Raw genomic sequence first — 17,406 nt, 5'->3', positions numbered from 1 at the left:
CTCCGGACGCGCAGGCTCAGCGGCCCAGCCGCTCCGCGGCACGAACCCGTGTCCCCTGCATCGGCAGGCAGACTCTCAACCACTGCGCCACCAGGGAAGCCCCCCTGTGTTGTTTTAATAAGCCAGTAAGCTTGTGGTAATTTATTACTGCAGCGACAATTAGGAAACTAATCAGGAAACCAATACAGCTGGAGAGGCTGGACTTTGGCTTTGTACCCAGAGGTCTTTCCACACCTCTGGCAGGAGAGCTGGAGTGGCTCACGTGACAGCTGCAGGGATGGCGAGCCCACTGTGGGAGGAAAGACCCTTCTGGAGCTTGGGGTACCAGAGGGAAACTGGGTTCTGTTTCTGGCTTAGCCACTAGCCCACTGTGTCCCCAGGGAAGCCCCTCCCTGTCCTGGAGCCCGAGTCTCCTTATCTGCAAGGAGTTGGAGTCCGTTACCTGTAGGCTCCCGCTAGCTCTTCCATTCCAGGATGCTACAGGTCCGGTCCACACACCCGCACCCCACACTTCCACCGTGGGACAAGCTATTTCCCTGATACTTCCAAGAGGGTGTAACTGATGGATGGGAAAGTCGGCTCCAGAGGCAGACAGGCCTGAGAGGCACTGAGCCTTTGCCGCTTCACAGCTGTGTGACCTGGACAGGCTGCTTAACCTCTTGGAGCCCTGGTGTCCCCATTTGGAAAACATGGACCATAATTTTTACTACATATGCTGTTGGAGGTTAAATAAGATCACCGTGTAGTGTGCTCGGAACTGCGCCTGGCACTTAGAAAGTATGCAATAAATGGTGGTGACAATGACAATGACAATGATGATGATGATGATTACAACTGGGTGCTAGGCTTGCCACCCCGGGCTGGCAGTCCTCGGGGTGGGCAAGGAAGAGGTGATCAGCTTGGTGGTCCATGAGCCAAGGCTCTGTAACGAGCTGGGAGGGACTGTGCTTTTCTGTTGGGGACGTCTGCCCTGGCTCCCCTGCACTGGACTTTTGGGGGAGGTAGCAATCCTGAGTTGTGTGTGTTGGGGAGGGCTCCCTGGGGTCAGCCACTGGGACTGGCCTGGGTCGCTTGTACTTACTCAAATGGGTCGCTGGGGTCAGCTTTCTGCAGTTCTGGAGGGATCGGGATCCGCTTGTAGTACATCTCCCAGTCAAAGGCGCCCCGCATGGCATCCCCCGCCTGCGTCTCATACCGGAAGTCGTCGTGGTCAATCACATCGATCATTGGGCACACAATGGTCTTGCGGTTCCGAGCAATGCGGTCTGAAGGAGCCAAGAGATGCCCATTAAGGAGGCCGGATGGGAGAGCAGCTACATGCATGACCCTGCTCTGCAACTTATTCACATTTCTAACATGTTTCCTGGGTGATTTCTCTGAACACTCGAGTTTGAGAATCCGTGAGGAAGAAAGTGCACAAGCTTTAAGCAAGATGGACCAGGGCTCCCAGCCCATCCTGCCGTCCATGAGAGGGCCCTGGGCCAGCTACATGAATGACATCTCAGCCTCAGCATTCTCCTCTGTGAAACGGGGAGAAGAGGGTCTGGTTGCAGGAGTACTGGATACAGTAATGCTTGAAGGTGTTGAGCACAGGTGTCTGTCATGCTCAGCATTGCTATGGAAAGAGATTAACTTCCTTCTGGGAGGGTCCCTGTTCTGGCCCTCCCCATTCCAAGGCCTGAACTTGACCTGTGGCTCAGCAGCCAGCACTCCAGCACTTGCCCCTCATGGCAGACTGCCTGTCCCTGAAGCTCCCCAACACCTCGTAGCTGCCATCAGAGAACAAATGGTCCTTGCAAGAGAGTCCAGCTCACGTTTTCCAACAGTCAGAACTACTGAAGAGGGATCGGACTATCCCATGAGCTCCTCAGGACTGGAGGTGTGCAAGCAGGGCCTGGTGGACCTCTGCCCTGCAGGAATGCTGCAGGCAAGGTGACTCAAGATAGCAAATGGGGGTCTTAACCTAGATGGCTCTATGTCCCTTTCAAGCCAGGGAGAAGCTGATTGTATAAAATTCACTCTCTGCCCTTCAGTGCGCTTCCTGCCAAGAAGCCCTGACTACAGCCAGGAGGTGCCACTGATTGGGGCAGATGATCTGCCGTGAGGGGCAAGTGGGCTGTGCTTGGGCCAGGAGTCAAGTCCAAGTCTTGGAATGGGGAGCCTGGTAGGGCCAGGGTAGGCTGGCAGCTGCCTAGGGCCCAGGCTTCATCAAGCTATAGCAGATTTTTCTTCCAGGAGAGAAAGCAAAGAAAAGTTTTGCCATTTGCTAAACTGCAAGACACGATCCATAGGTGGGTCATGAAACTGTGTGTGTGTGTTTGTAGTGAAGCAAAAAAGAATGTCAGGGTGCATTCTAGGTGATGAGGGAAAGTAGTTTTGGGAAATATTTCAGTCATACTGCATCAGTGTGTACATTTGTGTACTGGATTGACATGTCTAATGTATTTCTGTGGCACATGGTCAAAAAACTGAGAAACGGTGCTTTTGATGCTGTGTCCCCGAGTGTAGATCTGGGGCCACCAGTGCCAGAAGCACCGAGGGTGTGTTAAAAAAACCCCCTAGGGCTTGGGGTGGAGCCTGGATCTGCCTTGTGGACATGTTCCCTAGGGATTAAGGAAGAAGAATCTTCCCAGGGAAAGATCTAGAAAAGGGCCACTCTTCCTGATAATTCATGGCCACATGAGGGATTTCCCTTCCAGAGAGGGTGTGTGCTGAGGACACAGTGCTCTGCTGGATGCTGGCTGATTGGGGGAGGTGTAAGGTCAAGGCGGTGGCATCAGAGGTAGCATTCCACGGTGCTGTACTCACTTGAAGACACAATGTCCAGGTGCAAACCCTGGTTTTGTCATCTATGAACAGTATAACCTTGGAAAAGGTTATCTGATGTCTCTGAACCTCTGTTTCCTGGCCAACAAAATGGAGGAAGACAGCACCTATTTCCTGGGATCTCTGTGAAGGCCAAGTGGGACGATGGGGCCAAGATGCTTAGCCTAGCCTCGAGCACGTGACAAGCCCTCTGCTGACATTCTTTGCGCCCAGGATCGCTGGAAGTAGCTCAGAAGCAGGAGCTGGAAGGGGGAGTATCCCCCTCATTCTCTCTGCCCTTCAGTTTTCTCATTTGCAATATGTGGATAATAAGGCCTGCCCTGTCCGCTTTACCAGTCACATTCAAATGTGGGCTGTGATCAAAAAAAGATAAGGGACTAGCAGAGGCATGATGATGACGACGACGATGATGATGATAATGATGATGACAGTGATGATGGTGGTGATAGAGATGAAGAAAATGATGAACAACAGTGGCTTTCCTTTCAGGGGAGCTGAATCCCTTTCAGGCTCAGAAATGCCTACTCTCCAAAGAAGGCAGAGTGAACTGTGCATGTTCATGGTTTCAGAGACAAAAGCTGTGATGGGCTCGGTCAGCTGTTCATATTAGCAGGGATAGACTTTTACATCTACACCAGTGGTTCACATTTCTATTGGAAAAAGGGAAAAAGAAGAGGAAGAATGTTTCTTCCATGTATGGTTGCAGATTATGAAAATTACCCTCATATATTTCCATAGAAACAGAGTTAAGGCTGTTAACACAAGGCTTAAGGCTTGTTAACCGCAAGCTCAGCTTCGTGTTCTACCACTTCAGTCTCTTTATGAGTCACTGAATGACCCCCCCAAACGCAATGTTCCTTCAGGACTATAAATTAGATGATTTATTATTTTTTTAAATTAAAAACAAATATTTTATTTATTTGGCTGCATTGGGTCTTAGTTGCGGCACACAGGATCTTTCCTTGCAGCGTGCAGGATCTTTCGTCATGGTGTGTGGGCTTCTCTAGTTGCAGCACATGGGTTCAGTAGTTGTGGCACGTGGGCTCTCTAGTTGTGACATGTGGGCTTAGTTGCCCCATGACAGGAGGGATCCTAGTTCCTGAACCAGGGATCAAACCCTCGTCCCCTGCATTGGAAGGTGGATTCTTAACCACTGGACCACCAGGGAAGTCCCAATTAGGTGATTTACAGTGAAGCCTTTTCTCTTTTTTGTTCTCTTTCAGTCATGAGAGGCAGATGCAGATCTCTTGGTTTAATTAGGTAAACAGTTTACCAGAAGATCTGGGTTATATCCTTTTCCTAACCCAGTGGGATCCTGGACCCTTGGGGTCAGCAGCATATCATCTGATATTAATTAGAGTTTCATGCTGATCTGTGTTAGGAAACAAACTTGCTGGGTTACCCCATTAAACCGTGTGGGTTTTGCTTTCTGTCCTCACTTCTGAATGGGGGCCTAACCAGTGCTCCCCGAAGTATAGTCCCTGAACCAGCAGCACTGGCACCACCCGGAGGCTGTTAGGAATGCAGCTTCTAAGGCCCCGCCCCAGACCTCCTGAACCAACCACTGTGGAGCAGGGCTCAGCACTCTGTGTGTTAACAAGTCCTCTAGATGATTCTGATACACACTCAGGTTTGCCCTAAACTCGAGTCCTCTTTGCTCCCTATGCTTTCTGTTACGGAGAGCATACCCATCCATTTTTGAGGCGTTCACTTTTCTCTCTGGATTGACAGATCTTCCCCAATCTGCCTCCATCTCTGTCCCTCACCTGACTCCCAGCCCCAGTAGGACATTTCCTCTTCAGCGTCTACCTGTCAGCGGCAGCTCAATGCCTTCCTCAAAGCTCAGAGCCTAGGGGTTCAGACCTGGTTCTTCAACCCGCCCTGAGGCACCTCAGTGCCCAGCAGCCAGGCCTCGTGTCTCCCTTCTGTCCACAAGCCTATGTGGATGACTCCTAGATCACGCAGCCCTCTGTCTGGAGCCCTTACCTGAGAGCTGTCAGAAACTCTCCAAAGAGGAAATGAATTTAGGGAGGCAGTGTGGAATCCTGAAAGAAGATATACTTTGGAACCAGAGAGATGGTGACTTTGACACTTATTGCCCAAGGGATCAAGTGAGTCACTCAAAATCTCTGAACTTCAGTCTCTTCTATTGTAGAAAGGGAAGACTTTCGACCTGGCATGGTTTTGTGAGGGCTGAAGATAAAGCTTACAGCGTCCCCTGCTCACAGCAGCAGTGCAGTGAATGATAATTGTTCTAAGTTGGTATGATGGTGTTCCCTACAATTTGGCTCTTAGCAGTAGGCAGCCTTGGCTTGCTTTCCAATAACACCTGAAGTAACCTGCGAGAAGCAATCATGTCACTAGACACTAATGTGCTTTATGACTTTGGGCAAGTCACTTCCCCTCTCCAAGTCTCAGCTTCCTCCTCTGTAAAGTGAAGGGACAGAACTTTTAAGGTTGCTCTGAGCACTCCTGAGGGCCTGACACCCTCATGGCACCTGGCATTGTGCTGGGTGCATCTCAAGCAGGCAAGGGAAGCCTTGTAGCATAGAGGACTCCCTGCAGAAAGCAGGACTGGAGGCCAGTGGCTCACTCCAGGCCGCCTACCTCACCTTGCAAGCCTCCCTTACCAAGCAAGGGGGGGAGCCAGTTGACATTGGCTTCACAATGTGAGTCCAAGAATGTGATGACATCCCCAGTTGCTGCTGAGGCCCCCAGCATCCGGGTCCTTATCAGCCCTTCCCGTTTCTTGGTTCGGAGAATCCTCACGCTGGGGAAAAGGGCCATGTAGTCTTCAAGTGGCTTCTTCAGGTGCTCTGTGAGGGAGAGAGAAGAGGACAGATGGATAGATGGGTGAGTAATCATCCTTGTGACCCCTTCCTTACATGTGCACTGCCCTTTACAGTTTAGATAGAGCTTTCCAGTGCACTGTCTCATTGGACCTTTCAGATAGGGTCAAGAAGGGCAGGAATAACCGCCTGTGTGTTGCAAAGGGGGAAACTGAAGTTTAAAGAGGTCCAGTGTTAGTGCCAGACCTGGAACACAGAGAGACCTTCTGTACGAGGGCGTTAGCAGCTGTGGTTTATGTCTGGCTGGGACCCATTCCCTCATTTTCTAGCAACAGTACTCTGATTTTCTTTGGGAAACTGCCCCTCCCCTTCTCAGTCCTTCAGACTTGTGGGCTTGACTGCATCTCCAAGCGGGAGGAGCATGTGGCTTGGGCCTGACCAATCAGGGCATTCCATTTCCTTGGCCACAGTGATTGGTTCAGGGATGGACATGTGGCCTGAATTGGTCCAAACAATGAATCCTGAGAATTCTTTTTCAGAACTATTGAAAAATGAGGCCCTTTTTTCTTACTAGAGTTGCTAGGTTGGTTGGCCCTAAGTCTGGAGTTGCTTGTGACATCTTTAGCAAAATAAGGTGATGAGAGGTGGTGGGAAGATCTGCTGAGACTGAAGTCAACATGTAAAAAGAGAGTGAAAAGATGGAGACAGACATTATCCTGGTAACATTTTGATTCTCCAGATCCCCCTGTGCCTGAAGCAGAGGGACTCGCAGACGTTCTTATTACACATAACAACCAATTCCTCTTTTTGCTTATTCTAATGTAGGCTGGCTTCTGGCCCATGCCTGGAAAAGCTGTTATAAATAAATCTCAAAGACAGTCTCTTTCTACTAAAAGTGCCAGCCTTAACGTTAGTGTCTCTTGATTTTAATCAGGGTTATGGCCCTTTATGAAAACTCTAGTATGGCTACAAAAAAAACCCTATAGTTTATATCCTACTTAATGGTGAAATATTGAATGTTTTTCTCCTAAGAGCAGGAGAAAGGCTGTCCACTTTCTCTCCACTTTAGTACTGTTCTAGAATTCCTAGCCAGTGCAACTGGTAAGACAAGGAAATAAAAGGCATAAAGATTGGAAAGAAAAAGGTAGCGGTATTTTTTTTTTTTTTTTGCGGTACACGGGCCTCTCACTGTTGTGGCCTTCCCCGCTGCGGAGCACAGGCTCCGGACGCGCAGGCTCAGCGGCCATGGCTCACGGGCCCAGCCGCTCCGCGGCACGTGGGATCTTCCCGGACCGGGGCACAAACCCCCGTCCCCTGCATCGGCAGGCGGACTCTCAACCACTGGGCCACCCCCTGTAGCAGCATTTTTAATTGTAGATGACATGATTGTTTACACAGAAAATCTTAAGAAATCTACAAAGAAACTAGAACAGGAAAACTTTGCAAGATTTCAGGATACAGATCAGCATTTAAAAATCAACTGTATTTCTGTAGACTAGCAAATAAGAAAGCTATTTGAAAATGCAATTAAAATGGTAAAAATACCATTTACAATTTAACAAAGTGAGTACAAAATGTATACTGAAAACTACAAAACACTGTTGAAAGAAATGAACAACCAAAATAAACGGTAAGATAGTCCATGTTCATGGATCAGATGACTTAATGTTGTTAAATGGCAATACCTCCTACATTGATATACAGATTCAATGTGATCAAAAAATCACAGATGGCTTCTTTGCAGAAATTGACAATTGACAAGCTGATCCTCAACTTTATGGAAATGCAAAGGATCAAGGAATCCAGGACAGCTAAAAAATGCTTTTCTGTTTTTGCTTCTCTCTGAAATATTTGGGTTCTTTTTTTTACTTAATTAATTTATTTATGGCTGCATTGGGTCTTTGTTGCTGCACGCGGGCTTTCTCTAGTTGCAGCGAGTGGGGGCCGCTCTTCATGTGGTGTGCGGGCTTCTCACTGTGGTGGTTTCTCTTGTTGCAGAGCACAGGCTCTAGGTGCACAGGCTTCAGTAGTTGTGGCACAGGGGCTTAGTTGCTCAGAGGCATGTGGGATCTTCCTGGACTGGGGATCGAACCCGTGTCCCTGCACTGGCAGGCAGATTCTTTAACCACTGTGCCACCAGGGAAGTCCCTAAAAACTGTTTTGATTACTTATACATGAACGTTCATAGGAACAGTATTCACAATAGCCAAATGGTGAGAATAACCCAAATTTCCATCACCTCATAAATAGATAAACAAAGATGGAATATATCCATACAATGGGATATTACTCAGCCAAAAAAGAAATGAAGTACTGATACATGCCACAATGTGGATGAACCTAGAAGTCATCATATTAAGTAAAGGAGGCCAGACACAAAAGGTCACATATTATATCATTCCATGTGTAAGAAATTCCAGAGCAGGTAAATCCAGAGACAGAAAGCAGATCAGCGATTACCATGAACTGGGGTGGAGGGGAATAGGGAGTGAGTACTTAATAAGTATGGGGTTTCCTTTTGGGGTGGTAAAAATATTTTGAAACTAGATAGAGGTGATGGTTGCACAACGTTATGAAGGTACTAAATGCCAATGAATCGTACACTTTAACATCGTATCGTATATTTTAACATGGTTAACTTTATGTTATGTGAGTTTTACCTCAATTTAAAAAAATGGGTAAAGGACATGAATAGGCACTTCTTGAAAGAAGATACACGAATGGCCAATAAACCCATGAAAAGATGCTCAACATCATTAGTCACCAGGGAAATATAAATCAAAATCATAATGAGATACTACTTCACATTCACTAGGAGGGCTATAATGAAAAAGTAAGATAATAAGTGTTGACAAGGATGTGGAGAAATAAGAATTCTCATACACTGTTGGTGGGAATGTAAAATGGTGCAGCCACTTTGGAAAACAGTTCCATAAATAGTTGAACACAGTTACCATACAATCCAGCAATTCTACTCCTAGGTGTATATCCAAGAGAAATGAAAATATACGTCCACATGAAAACATGTACACTCACGTTCATAGCAGCAATTTTCATAATATCCCCAAATTGAAAATCAAATCATCCAAATACACATCAACAGATGAATGGATAAATAAAATGCAGTGTATCCATACAGTGGAAATACTATTCAGCAATGAAAAAGAATGAGCTTTTGCAATAATATGAACGAGCCTGCTGGGTTAAAGGAGTCAGACAGTTCTGCTCTGAATTCACTCCATCAGGAGTTAGAGCTGGAAGGGCCCTCCTAATTCAGGGGCTGTGGCTGAATCACCTGGTGAGCTGGCTGCAAATACAGCTGCTTGGGCATCCTCTCAGGCGACCGTGATTTGGTAAATTGAAGGAAGCATCAGCATCTTTGGTTTTACTTGACCCACAGGTAATTCTGATGTACAGCTAGGCCTGGAAAGCACTGGAGTAGTTCAGTCTCTTCATTTTATAGACAGAAAGCTCAAGTCCAGAGAAGGGAAGGTGCAACAATTAACAGTAGAGCCAGGGCCCCTTGACTGCTTGATCCAGAACCCACTGAACCTTTTATTTTTCTAACCCGTATGGAAATGAACCATTTTCACTGGTAAGGCAGATTATGACTTGCAAAGGAGCTTCGCATATTTTATCTCCCTTGATTCATAAAATCATACTCTGCATTACAGTTCTCCCCATTTGACAGATGAGAAAACTGATGCTCAAAGAAGCTAAGAAACTTGCCCAAGGTCATACAGCCAGTAAGTTGCTGGGTTCTCTGTAGAAACATGAGGCTTTCCCCTCTCTAGCTGTGTTTTCCCTATCTCTCATAATCATATACCACTGGCACGATTTTTGCCACTTCTGCCTACCTCACTACAATTTACTTTAGATTTTCTTTTTTAAATCAACTCACTTAAAAAATATATTTATTTATTTATTTTGACTGCACTGGGTCTTAGTTGTGGCATGGGGGATCTTTAGTTGTGGCATGTGGACTCTTAGTTGCAGCATGCATGTAGGATCTAGTTCCCCAACCTGGGATTGAACCGGGCCCCCTGCATTGGAGTGCGGAGTCTTACCCACTGGACCACCAGGCAAGTCCCAGCTCACTTTTTTTCAATTAAAAATTTATTTTAAAAGGAAGCGTTAAAAACTATAAATGGAAAATCGGTACCATTTGTGATAAAGAGCTAATAAATTAAAAAACCCAAACAAATAAGAATAAAGCGACGTTACTAGATTTTAGCCAGATCTTCCTGCCTCCCTCTTTGTCAAGAAGGGAGATATGGGCAACCAGACGAGACTTTCCATCTGAGGTAATCAGAGGAAATGAAAGAGAGCTGAAAAGAGGAAGCATTCTCTCCCCATGAGTCAATGTTACTTAATGCAAAGTCTCTGGGCCACCTGAGATCATCTTAGGTACCGCTTAATCACTTTTGTGCTGGTGCACTTGGGGAAGCACTGCTCCAGACACTTGATTTAAAGTCTCCAGAAACTTAAAGAGTGGAGATGAGGTGTGTTTTGTGTTGTGTTGGCTGGCACCTTGCAAGTCGGAGCAATTAAAAGATATACAGAGGAAAGATTAACTCCATATACAACCTGAGGCTGGAAGGCTGAAAAATACTCCAGGTCGCCTCTTGCTTGCTTGCAAAGATTAATATGGCTTCTCCGGCCCTTTCCCACTTCTCTTTGGAACAGTGGCTCTGTAGAGAGCAGAAATCAATTTGCACTAATTGAAGGACTAAATCTTTCCAAAATAGACTTTCTTGGGCAGTGAGACAAGATAGAAAAGAAAAAAAAATCCACAGTCATTGTCTTGTGACCAGCACTTCTTCTTGGCTGGGTTCAACTGGTAGGTCATTAACACGAGGATGAGATAATCTCCTATAGCACACCACTACTCCCAACAGAGGGAGATGTATGCCCCTGTCCGGCTCTAATCATTGAGGGCCCTGCTCGGGCAGAGCCCCATCGCTAAATCACCCCAAACGCAGATGGCCGCAGTCATTACAGATGGACCAATTAAGGCCTTTTGACAGCCTGTGGCAAAGTCGGCGCAATTATTTAGGGGCAATTATGCTCCTCCTGTCCTTATTAGAAAGAACATTTACACAAAACCAAGACTGTTGCCTTATTTTACCACGCTGTCTTCTCGGATGAGGACAGTCCGTAAAGTCATAGAGTTTTAGAGCTGGAAGGGGCTTTAGAGGAAGATGATGATGGTTCTGATCATGACAATTACAGGGAACAATTCCTGAGGCCCTGCTCACACACGGAGCTCTCTACTGTATACACATAATCTCTGTTGCCTACACTACCACTACAAATGGGGTACTATGCCCCCTTTTATACAAAAAGACACCATGAGGCTCAGAGCGGGTGGTGTCACCTGCCCAAGGAGCACAGTTCATAAATGATGGAGCCAAGGTCTAAAACCCATCCCTGCCTGACTGTAAGAGAGCACCAAACCCCATCTCTGCCTCACTTCCGTCAGACCCTCCATTCTACCCAGAGAGGGACGGCTAGGACCAGAAGTTAAATGTCTTGCCCAGAATCATACAGTGAGGCTGTGGCTCGGTGGGTCCCACGCCGGGACTTCCCCCCACCTTCATAAGCCCTAGGGCAGGGATGGCAAACAGGCTTCATGGAAGTGCCTGTGCTCACAGGTGTGTCACGGATAGCTAAAGCAACGTTAAGAAAGACTCTGAGGCTATAACCTGGCTCAGCGTGAAAATGCCAGGGCTGAGAGATGTCTGCCCTGAAGCAGCAGGAAGGCAACTGTCCTAATGCCGCAGACGCATCATTCCCATTGCAGGGGTTGCTCTGACGGCGCAGCAATACAGACTTGCTCTCGCTCTGATTATCCCTAATCTCAAGAGGAGCCAGAGCCATCCAACGGGGGCGGTGAGGCTGATCCTGAAGGGGAGCTCCCATCAGGGTAAGGCTCTACGCAGGTGTTCAAAGAGCACGTACCAGAGTGCTCACAGGTGGATTCTGGGTGCCCTGCCCACACCCCTTCAGCATTTTGTTCTCTGCCTGCCTGCCTCCCACCCGCCAGCACCTGCCGCTGCCTGGGGCTCGGCATCCACGTGGTAGACCTCGACTGAGGGCCGTCGTGCGTGTGCACAGCCGCCCCGGCTCCCTCGCCCCTCAGGCGGGATAACCCCGAGCACGTGCTCTGTGCTGGCTCCCCGTGGGGTCACCGTGGCTGCCTGCCGTGGTGCCCGGCATAGGCACCCTTCCTGGGTGTCTCCCCTTCCTCTTCTCACTTCCCCACTCTCTTGCTTCTGTTTCCTGAAATCTCCTCTAAGACTAACTCCTTGCACCCAAATCCTGTCTCAGGATCTGCTTCAGGAAACCCAAACCAAGACAGTGTCCGAGTGGCAGTCATGGGTTAGAGGATCTGCAAGGCTGAGGGTGTGATCCCTTGAAGGTGATGACTTGGGATCAGCAACACGATGATGTTTGGAACCGTTATTTCTGTAAATAATGGTCACCATGTGTTTAGTACGCTCCCTCCCAGGCATGAATCCAAGCGCCCAACATGCATTTATGCATCGCATCTTCACAAACACTCCACGAGGCAGGTTGGTATCCCTTTTTTACTAATGAGGAAACTGGGGCACTGAGAGGATTAATAGCTTTGCCCAGGTCTACACAGTAAGTGGCAGGTCTTGGATTTACACTCAGGCAATCTGGCTCCAGAGTCTGTAGGCTTCTTTGTTAAACTTCTTTAAAAAAATTAAGGATCATTTCACACATATTTTTTAAAAAGTAGAATAGAATAACGAAGCCCCAAGGATCCATCACTCAGCTTTGGGAACTGTCACTGCTGGTCTCTCCCGTTTCATCCCCGCCCCTGCCCACTGGATGGTATTGGCGCTGATGGACTTTGTGCCTGTAACCATCGTGCCATTAGAGGGGAGAAGCCTGAGGGGTTAACATGGAAGGATATTACAGCTTCCTCTGGACTAGCTGTCCCTCTCCTAGGAACATGCCCAGTGAGTTATCCCAATGTTGGGCACCCAGTATCTTCTCAGGAAATTCTTGCTGATTATCTCATTGGACTCCCCGCAATCACCAATTCTGGGCAGGTATCATCAGTTCTGGTGTTACTGGAGAGGAAACTGAGGCTCAGGAAAGGGAAGGCCTTGCCCTAAGTCTCTCAGCTACTGAGGTATGAGTGAGGACCAGAACCCAAGGCCTGTGCTTCCTTGGTCCTCCTTGTATATCCCACCTGAAAATGCACATACTTCCCCGGGAACTGCAGCCTCCCTGGTTCCTGTGTTTAATGGAGACTTTCCCTCCTGTCTGCTCTGAAGGGCACTTAGGACTCGGAGGATGGTTCTCCCTGGTGGGCTGTGCACCAGGAGTTGCACTCAGAGGAGTTGCTGAGAGTTGAACTGTGTCCTCCCCAAAAGGTATGCTGAAGTCCTAGTACCTAGGAATGTGGTCTTACTTGGAAATAGCATCTTTACAGCTGTAATCAAGTTGAGATGAGGTCATACTGATTTCGGGTGGGCCCTAATCCAATGGCTGGTATTCTTTATAAGAAGAAGAAATTTGGACGCACAAGGAGAAGCCACTGACCACAGAGGCAGAGACTGGAGTGATGCTTCTACACGCCAAGAAACACCAAGCATTGCTAGGGAGAGGCGAGGAGGGATCCTTTCCTAGAACCTGCAGAGAGAGCATGGCCCTGCCGACACCCTGACCTCAGACTTCTAGGCTCCAGGACTGTGAGGGATTAAACTTCTGTTGTTTTAATCCATTGGTTTGTGGTGCCTCGTTGCAGCAGCCTGAGGACACTGAGACAGAAGAGAGGTTCTCATACACTGGCACTGAAACAGTGACACAGCACGAACATGGCCCCGGTTCTTGCCACTGCTGTCTCTTGTCTGGACTACTGTGGTCTGTGGCCAACCAAAAGAGCCATGACTGCTGTCCCCGCATCCACTCTGTCTCTCTTCAGTCTGCACGCAGCAGTCCAGGGGGCCTCTTGGAAGAGAAGAGGACTGCACTGTGGCACCCTTCCAATCTCTTGCTTAAAACCTTTCCACGGTTTCCGTGGCTCTCGGAAGAAGGTCCAAAATCCTCCCCAAGGATGACAAGATGTGTATAGTGGGTCCTGCCCCCTCTTCAGCCTCATCTTGCCCTTCCCTTCCTTCCTGCCCACTCCATGTCATCTTCTTTCAGGCGTCCGAAGGCCCCATGACGACCCACCCCTTCTGCCTCAGCGTCTGTATCCAAGCCGGCCCTGCTATCTGGACTGCTGAGGTCTAAGCCTCTTCACATATCCCCCCAGTTAACTCCTGCTCAGCCTTCAGATCTTGGTTCACACCTCCGACTCCTCACTAAAGCCTTTCCTGACCTCCCAGACCACAGCAGGTCCCTAGGGCAGATGGCCACAGAAGCCCTGGACCTTGCCCTTCATGCCGCTCAGCTTGGATCACGGTTCCATACCCATGAACTGACTCAGTTTGCTTCCCTCCACTCTAGACTGTAGGAGGGAGAGCTCTGTAACTGCTCTGCTTGCCAGTGTAGCCTTCGTGCCTAGTGGGGGGCCAGAGGCGTCTGCAAATCCCCGCTGAATCCACACGCCTTCCTCCTCCATCGTTTCATTTGATTTGATTTGATGTGATTTCCCTGTGAAGGAAGCAGGTCACGGCTCATCATCCTCACTGCAAGATGAGGGAAGTCAAGTTCAGAAGACGTTTCTGGTCCAAGGTTACACAGCCAGCCAGGTAAGTGGTGAAGACAGGACTCAAATCCAGTTCAGTCTGTTCAAGAATCTCTGCTCTACTGCTGTATGTAATCAAATTAATTCCCAAGTAGAGTCCAGAGTCTGAGCCTTGCACAGACTCCTGCTGAGGGGCACCAAAAATAAAGGAGCTCTGTGTGTCACCAGAGCTGGCAGGACACCAAGCATATGGGAGAGGGCCCCGTGGATGGGACCCCAAGGGAAGAGGAGGAGGGGGAAGGAGAGGGGAAGGAGAGAGAGGGGGAAGAAGGGGAGGGGGGAAGTAAGGAACAAGTCACAAACCAGACCAATCCCTGTTGGTTCTCTGGCCTCGGGGGTGTTGTCAATGGTGCAGAGGTCGCAGCGGGAAAGGCTGCCTTCCGCACGCCTGGGCTGGCTTCTGGGACTTCTAGGTGTTCTGGGTCTTGTCACGTCTCAGCTCCGCTGGGCTTCTGGCTATTAAAGTGTCATAGCTCATCTGTTTCCAGGATTGATTTATTCACTTGTAAGTCTTAGCCACTGTATTCTAAGGCACTGCCAATCCATTTGGAGGCGGGCAGGGTTCACAACAGCAGGCAAAACCCTTTGTCCTATTTTGATACTCAGGTGCTTCTAGCCAAAGGACAGTTGTTAACATAAGGTAGACCCTCTTATCTTTATCGTCACCGTCAGTGTCATGGCTTCTGCTGGGTGCTTACCGTGTGCCTAGGCCCAGTGTTAAGCACTGTTACCTACACACATTGTCTCGTTTCATTCTTACAACAACTCTCTAAGGCAGGCAGTGTGAACTATCTTAGACAAGGGGAAACTGAGGCCTAGAAAAGTTCTATGCCAATCTATGTTCAGACGGCTAGGAGGTAACAGCCAGGAATCAGACCAGGTGTTTCTGATGCCAAAGCGGGCATTATTAACCATGAAACTACACCACCCCTCGAAGTCCCTGGTCTCTCCATTCTGCCAGGTGGGTACCAGTTTCCAATCCCACAACCTCAACTCTATCTCCTACCCCTTGGGGTGTCCAGGGCTTTCACTTGCTTGGAAAACTTGCAGACAGGTAAATATAAATAGCAGGAAAATTTAAAAGAGAGGTCAGGAAGGAAAGCTATGTTTGCACCAGGATGGGTTTTTGGCAGGGGAAACGTACAGGCATTTAGGCATCATTTATTGTTTGGGAAAGGAAAGCAGACGAGCCCTTCAGGAGAGGCATCCTTTTTCTGGCCCAGAGTCCCCGGAGGAAAGGGGCCTCTGAATTCAGCTAGAAGGCCGTTTACATTCTTCTTTGACACGGGTCCTCTTATAACACATTCTAAGGCATTAACAGACACTTTTGATGTATGTTTTTGAAAAAACAACCATTTCTTTCTTTTTTCCCTTCCCTCTTCCCCTCCTCCCCCACTTCTTGATAATAGCTTTATTGAGATATAATTCACATACCATACAATTTACCCATTTAAAAAGCATACAATTCACTATCAAGGACCCATTTCTTGCACTGCTGAAAGTAGCGAACCAACCATCCCTTAGTGAAGGTCTTTCTGCCAGGGAGAATTCAGTTCAGTTTAATCAAGAAAGCATTTACTGCACTCCTGCTGTGTGTCAGGAACTCTGCCGGGCACATTCCTTTCTGTTGATCTAACAGGGTGGTTTTCAAAGTGTGATCCCCAGACCAGTTGCAACAGCATCATCTGGGAACTTATGAGAAATGCCAATTCTTAGGCCTCACTCCAGACCGACCGAATCAGAGGAGTGGGGCTGTCGATCTGGAATTTAATGAGCTCTCCAAGTGATTCTGAAGCGTGTAAACATTTGAGGGACACTGGTCCAACGTAATGCAGACGGTGACCTCAGAGAAATAAACCTAGGCAGTTGTGATCATACAGCTGCCCCCTGCACCTGAGGGTTCTGCACTTGGGGATACAACCAACCATGGATTGAAAATCTTCAGAAAAAAAATCCAGAATGCTCCAAAAAGCAAAACTTGAATTTGCTGTGTTGTGGCAATAGTTACAATAGCATTACATCGTATTAGGTATTATAAGTAATCCACAGACGATTTAAAGCGTTCGGATGAGCGTAGGTTATATGCAAGTACTATGCATTTTATATAAGGGACTTGAGCATCCAGGGATTTTGGTATCTGTAAGGGCAGGGGGTGGTGGTGATGGTGCTCGAACCAATCTTCCCATGGATACTAAGGGATGACTGTTTTAGGATCTCTAAGTGATTAGAAACAGAATCCCATGTTTCCTGCTAGAATAACAGAAACACTAAAGCTCTCCAAGGAATCGAGAACAATTTCCTGACCCTATAGCAAAACTGCGAAGGGGATGGGTGCCCTCTCATCCTCCTCCTCAGACTCACAGTGGTCCCCACCTGGCCTGGACTCCCCTTCACCTCCCACCAGGACCCTCCTCTCACCTTCAAGTGAGAAAAGATCTGACTAACGAATGCACCTCCTGAGAGGCTCACAGCAAGGCTTCTCAAAACCACAGCCCTAAGAATCCCTAGGGGAACTGGTTTTCACACACTTACCTGGGCAGCCTCGGAGATTCTGATTCCCTATGTCAGGGAACAGTGCCTTCAGATCTTTTGACTATGACCCATAAACAGAAGTACATTTTACATCATGAGCTGGTACACATATACATAACTGAAATACAAGGTGAGATGCACCCGGATATGTTTTTTCTATTCTATCCTCTTGTATTTCACTTTTGTTAAAAAGCTGGTCATGACCCCAGAAACTGATTTCATGACATTGCAATGAGTCTACTACACTGTGAAAAACCCTGACCTAGGGCACAGTCTGGAACCTACACCATTAGAAAAAGATGCCCCACTTGACCCTGAGGTCCTTGGCCACGGCCCCTGACCCAAGGCTAGTGCTCTTTGCACAACACTCCATTGCTGTTAATTGTTATTGTTATTGGGCTTCTGAGAATGTACAAAAATGTAGCCAGGGTCCAGTTCTATAAGCAAGATTGTAATTGCACTGCTTACCTTGATAGGTCATTACTAGAATTCCTGTGTGTTGATTTGAGATCTCTGGAACACCACATGGGT

General features: G+C 47.9%; 1 protein-coding gene across 2 annotated transcripts in view; it reads right to left on the bottom strand.

Annotated features, from left to right (window-relative positions):
* Positions 1–17,406, bottom strand: part of GALNT10 (polypeptide N-acetylgalactosaminyltransferase 10) — a 225,921-nt gene that overhangs the window by 35,582 nt on the left and 172,933 nt on the right. For both annotated transcript variants that reach the window (XM_067732357.1, XM_067732358.1), the window contains 2 exons: positions 5,457–5,642; positions 1,082–1,265 (listed from right to left, as the gene is read on the bottom strand). In XM_067732357.1, the coding sequence (XP_067588458.1) occupies positions 1,082–1,265; positions 5,457–5,642 (370 nt within the window). The remainder of the gene's footprint in view (positions 1–1,081; positions 1,266–5,456; positions 5,643–17,406) is intronic.

This window comes from Pseudorca crassidens, chromosome 3 (assembly GCF_039906515.1).
Source record: "Pseudorca crassidens isolate mPseCra1 chromosome 3, mPseCra1.hap1, whole genome shotgun sequence".
Lineage (NCBI taxonomy): Eukaryota > Metazoa > Chordata > Mammalia > Artiodactyla > Delphinidae > Pseudorca > Pseudorca crassidens.
The sequence above is the reverse complement of the archived record's forward strand: the minus strand, read 5'-3'. Positions and strand labels throughout refer to the sequence as shown.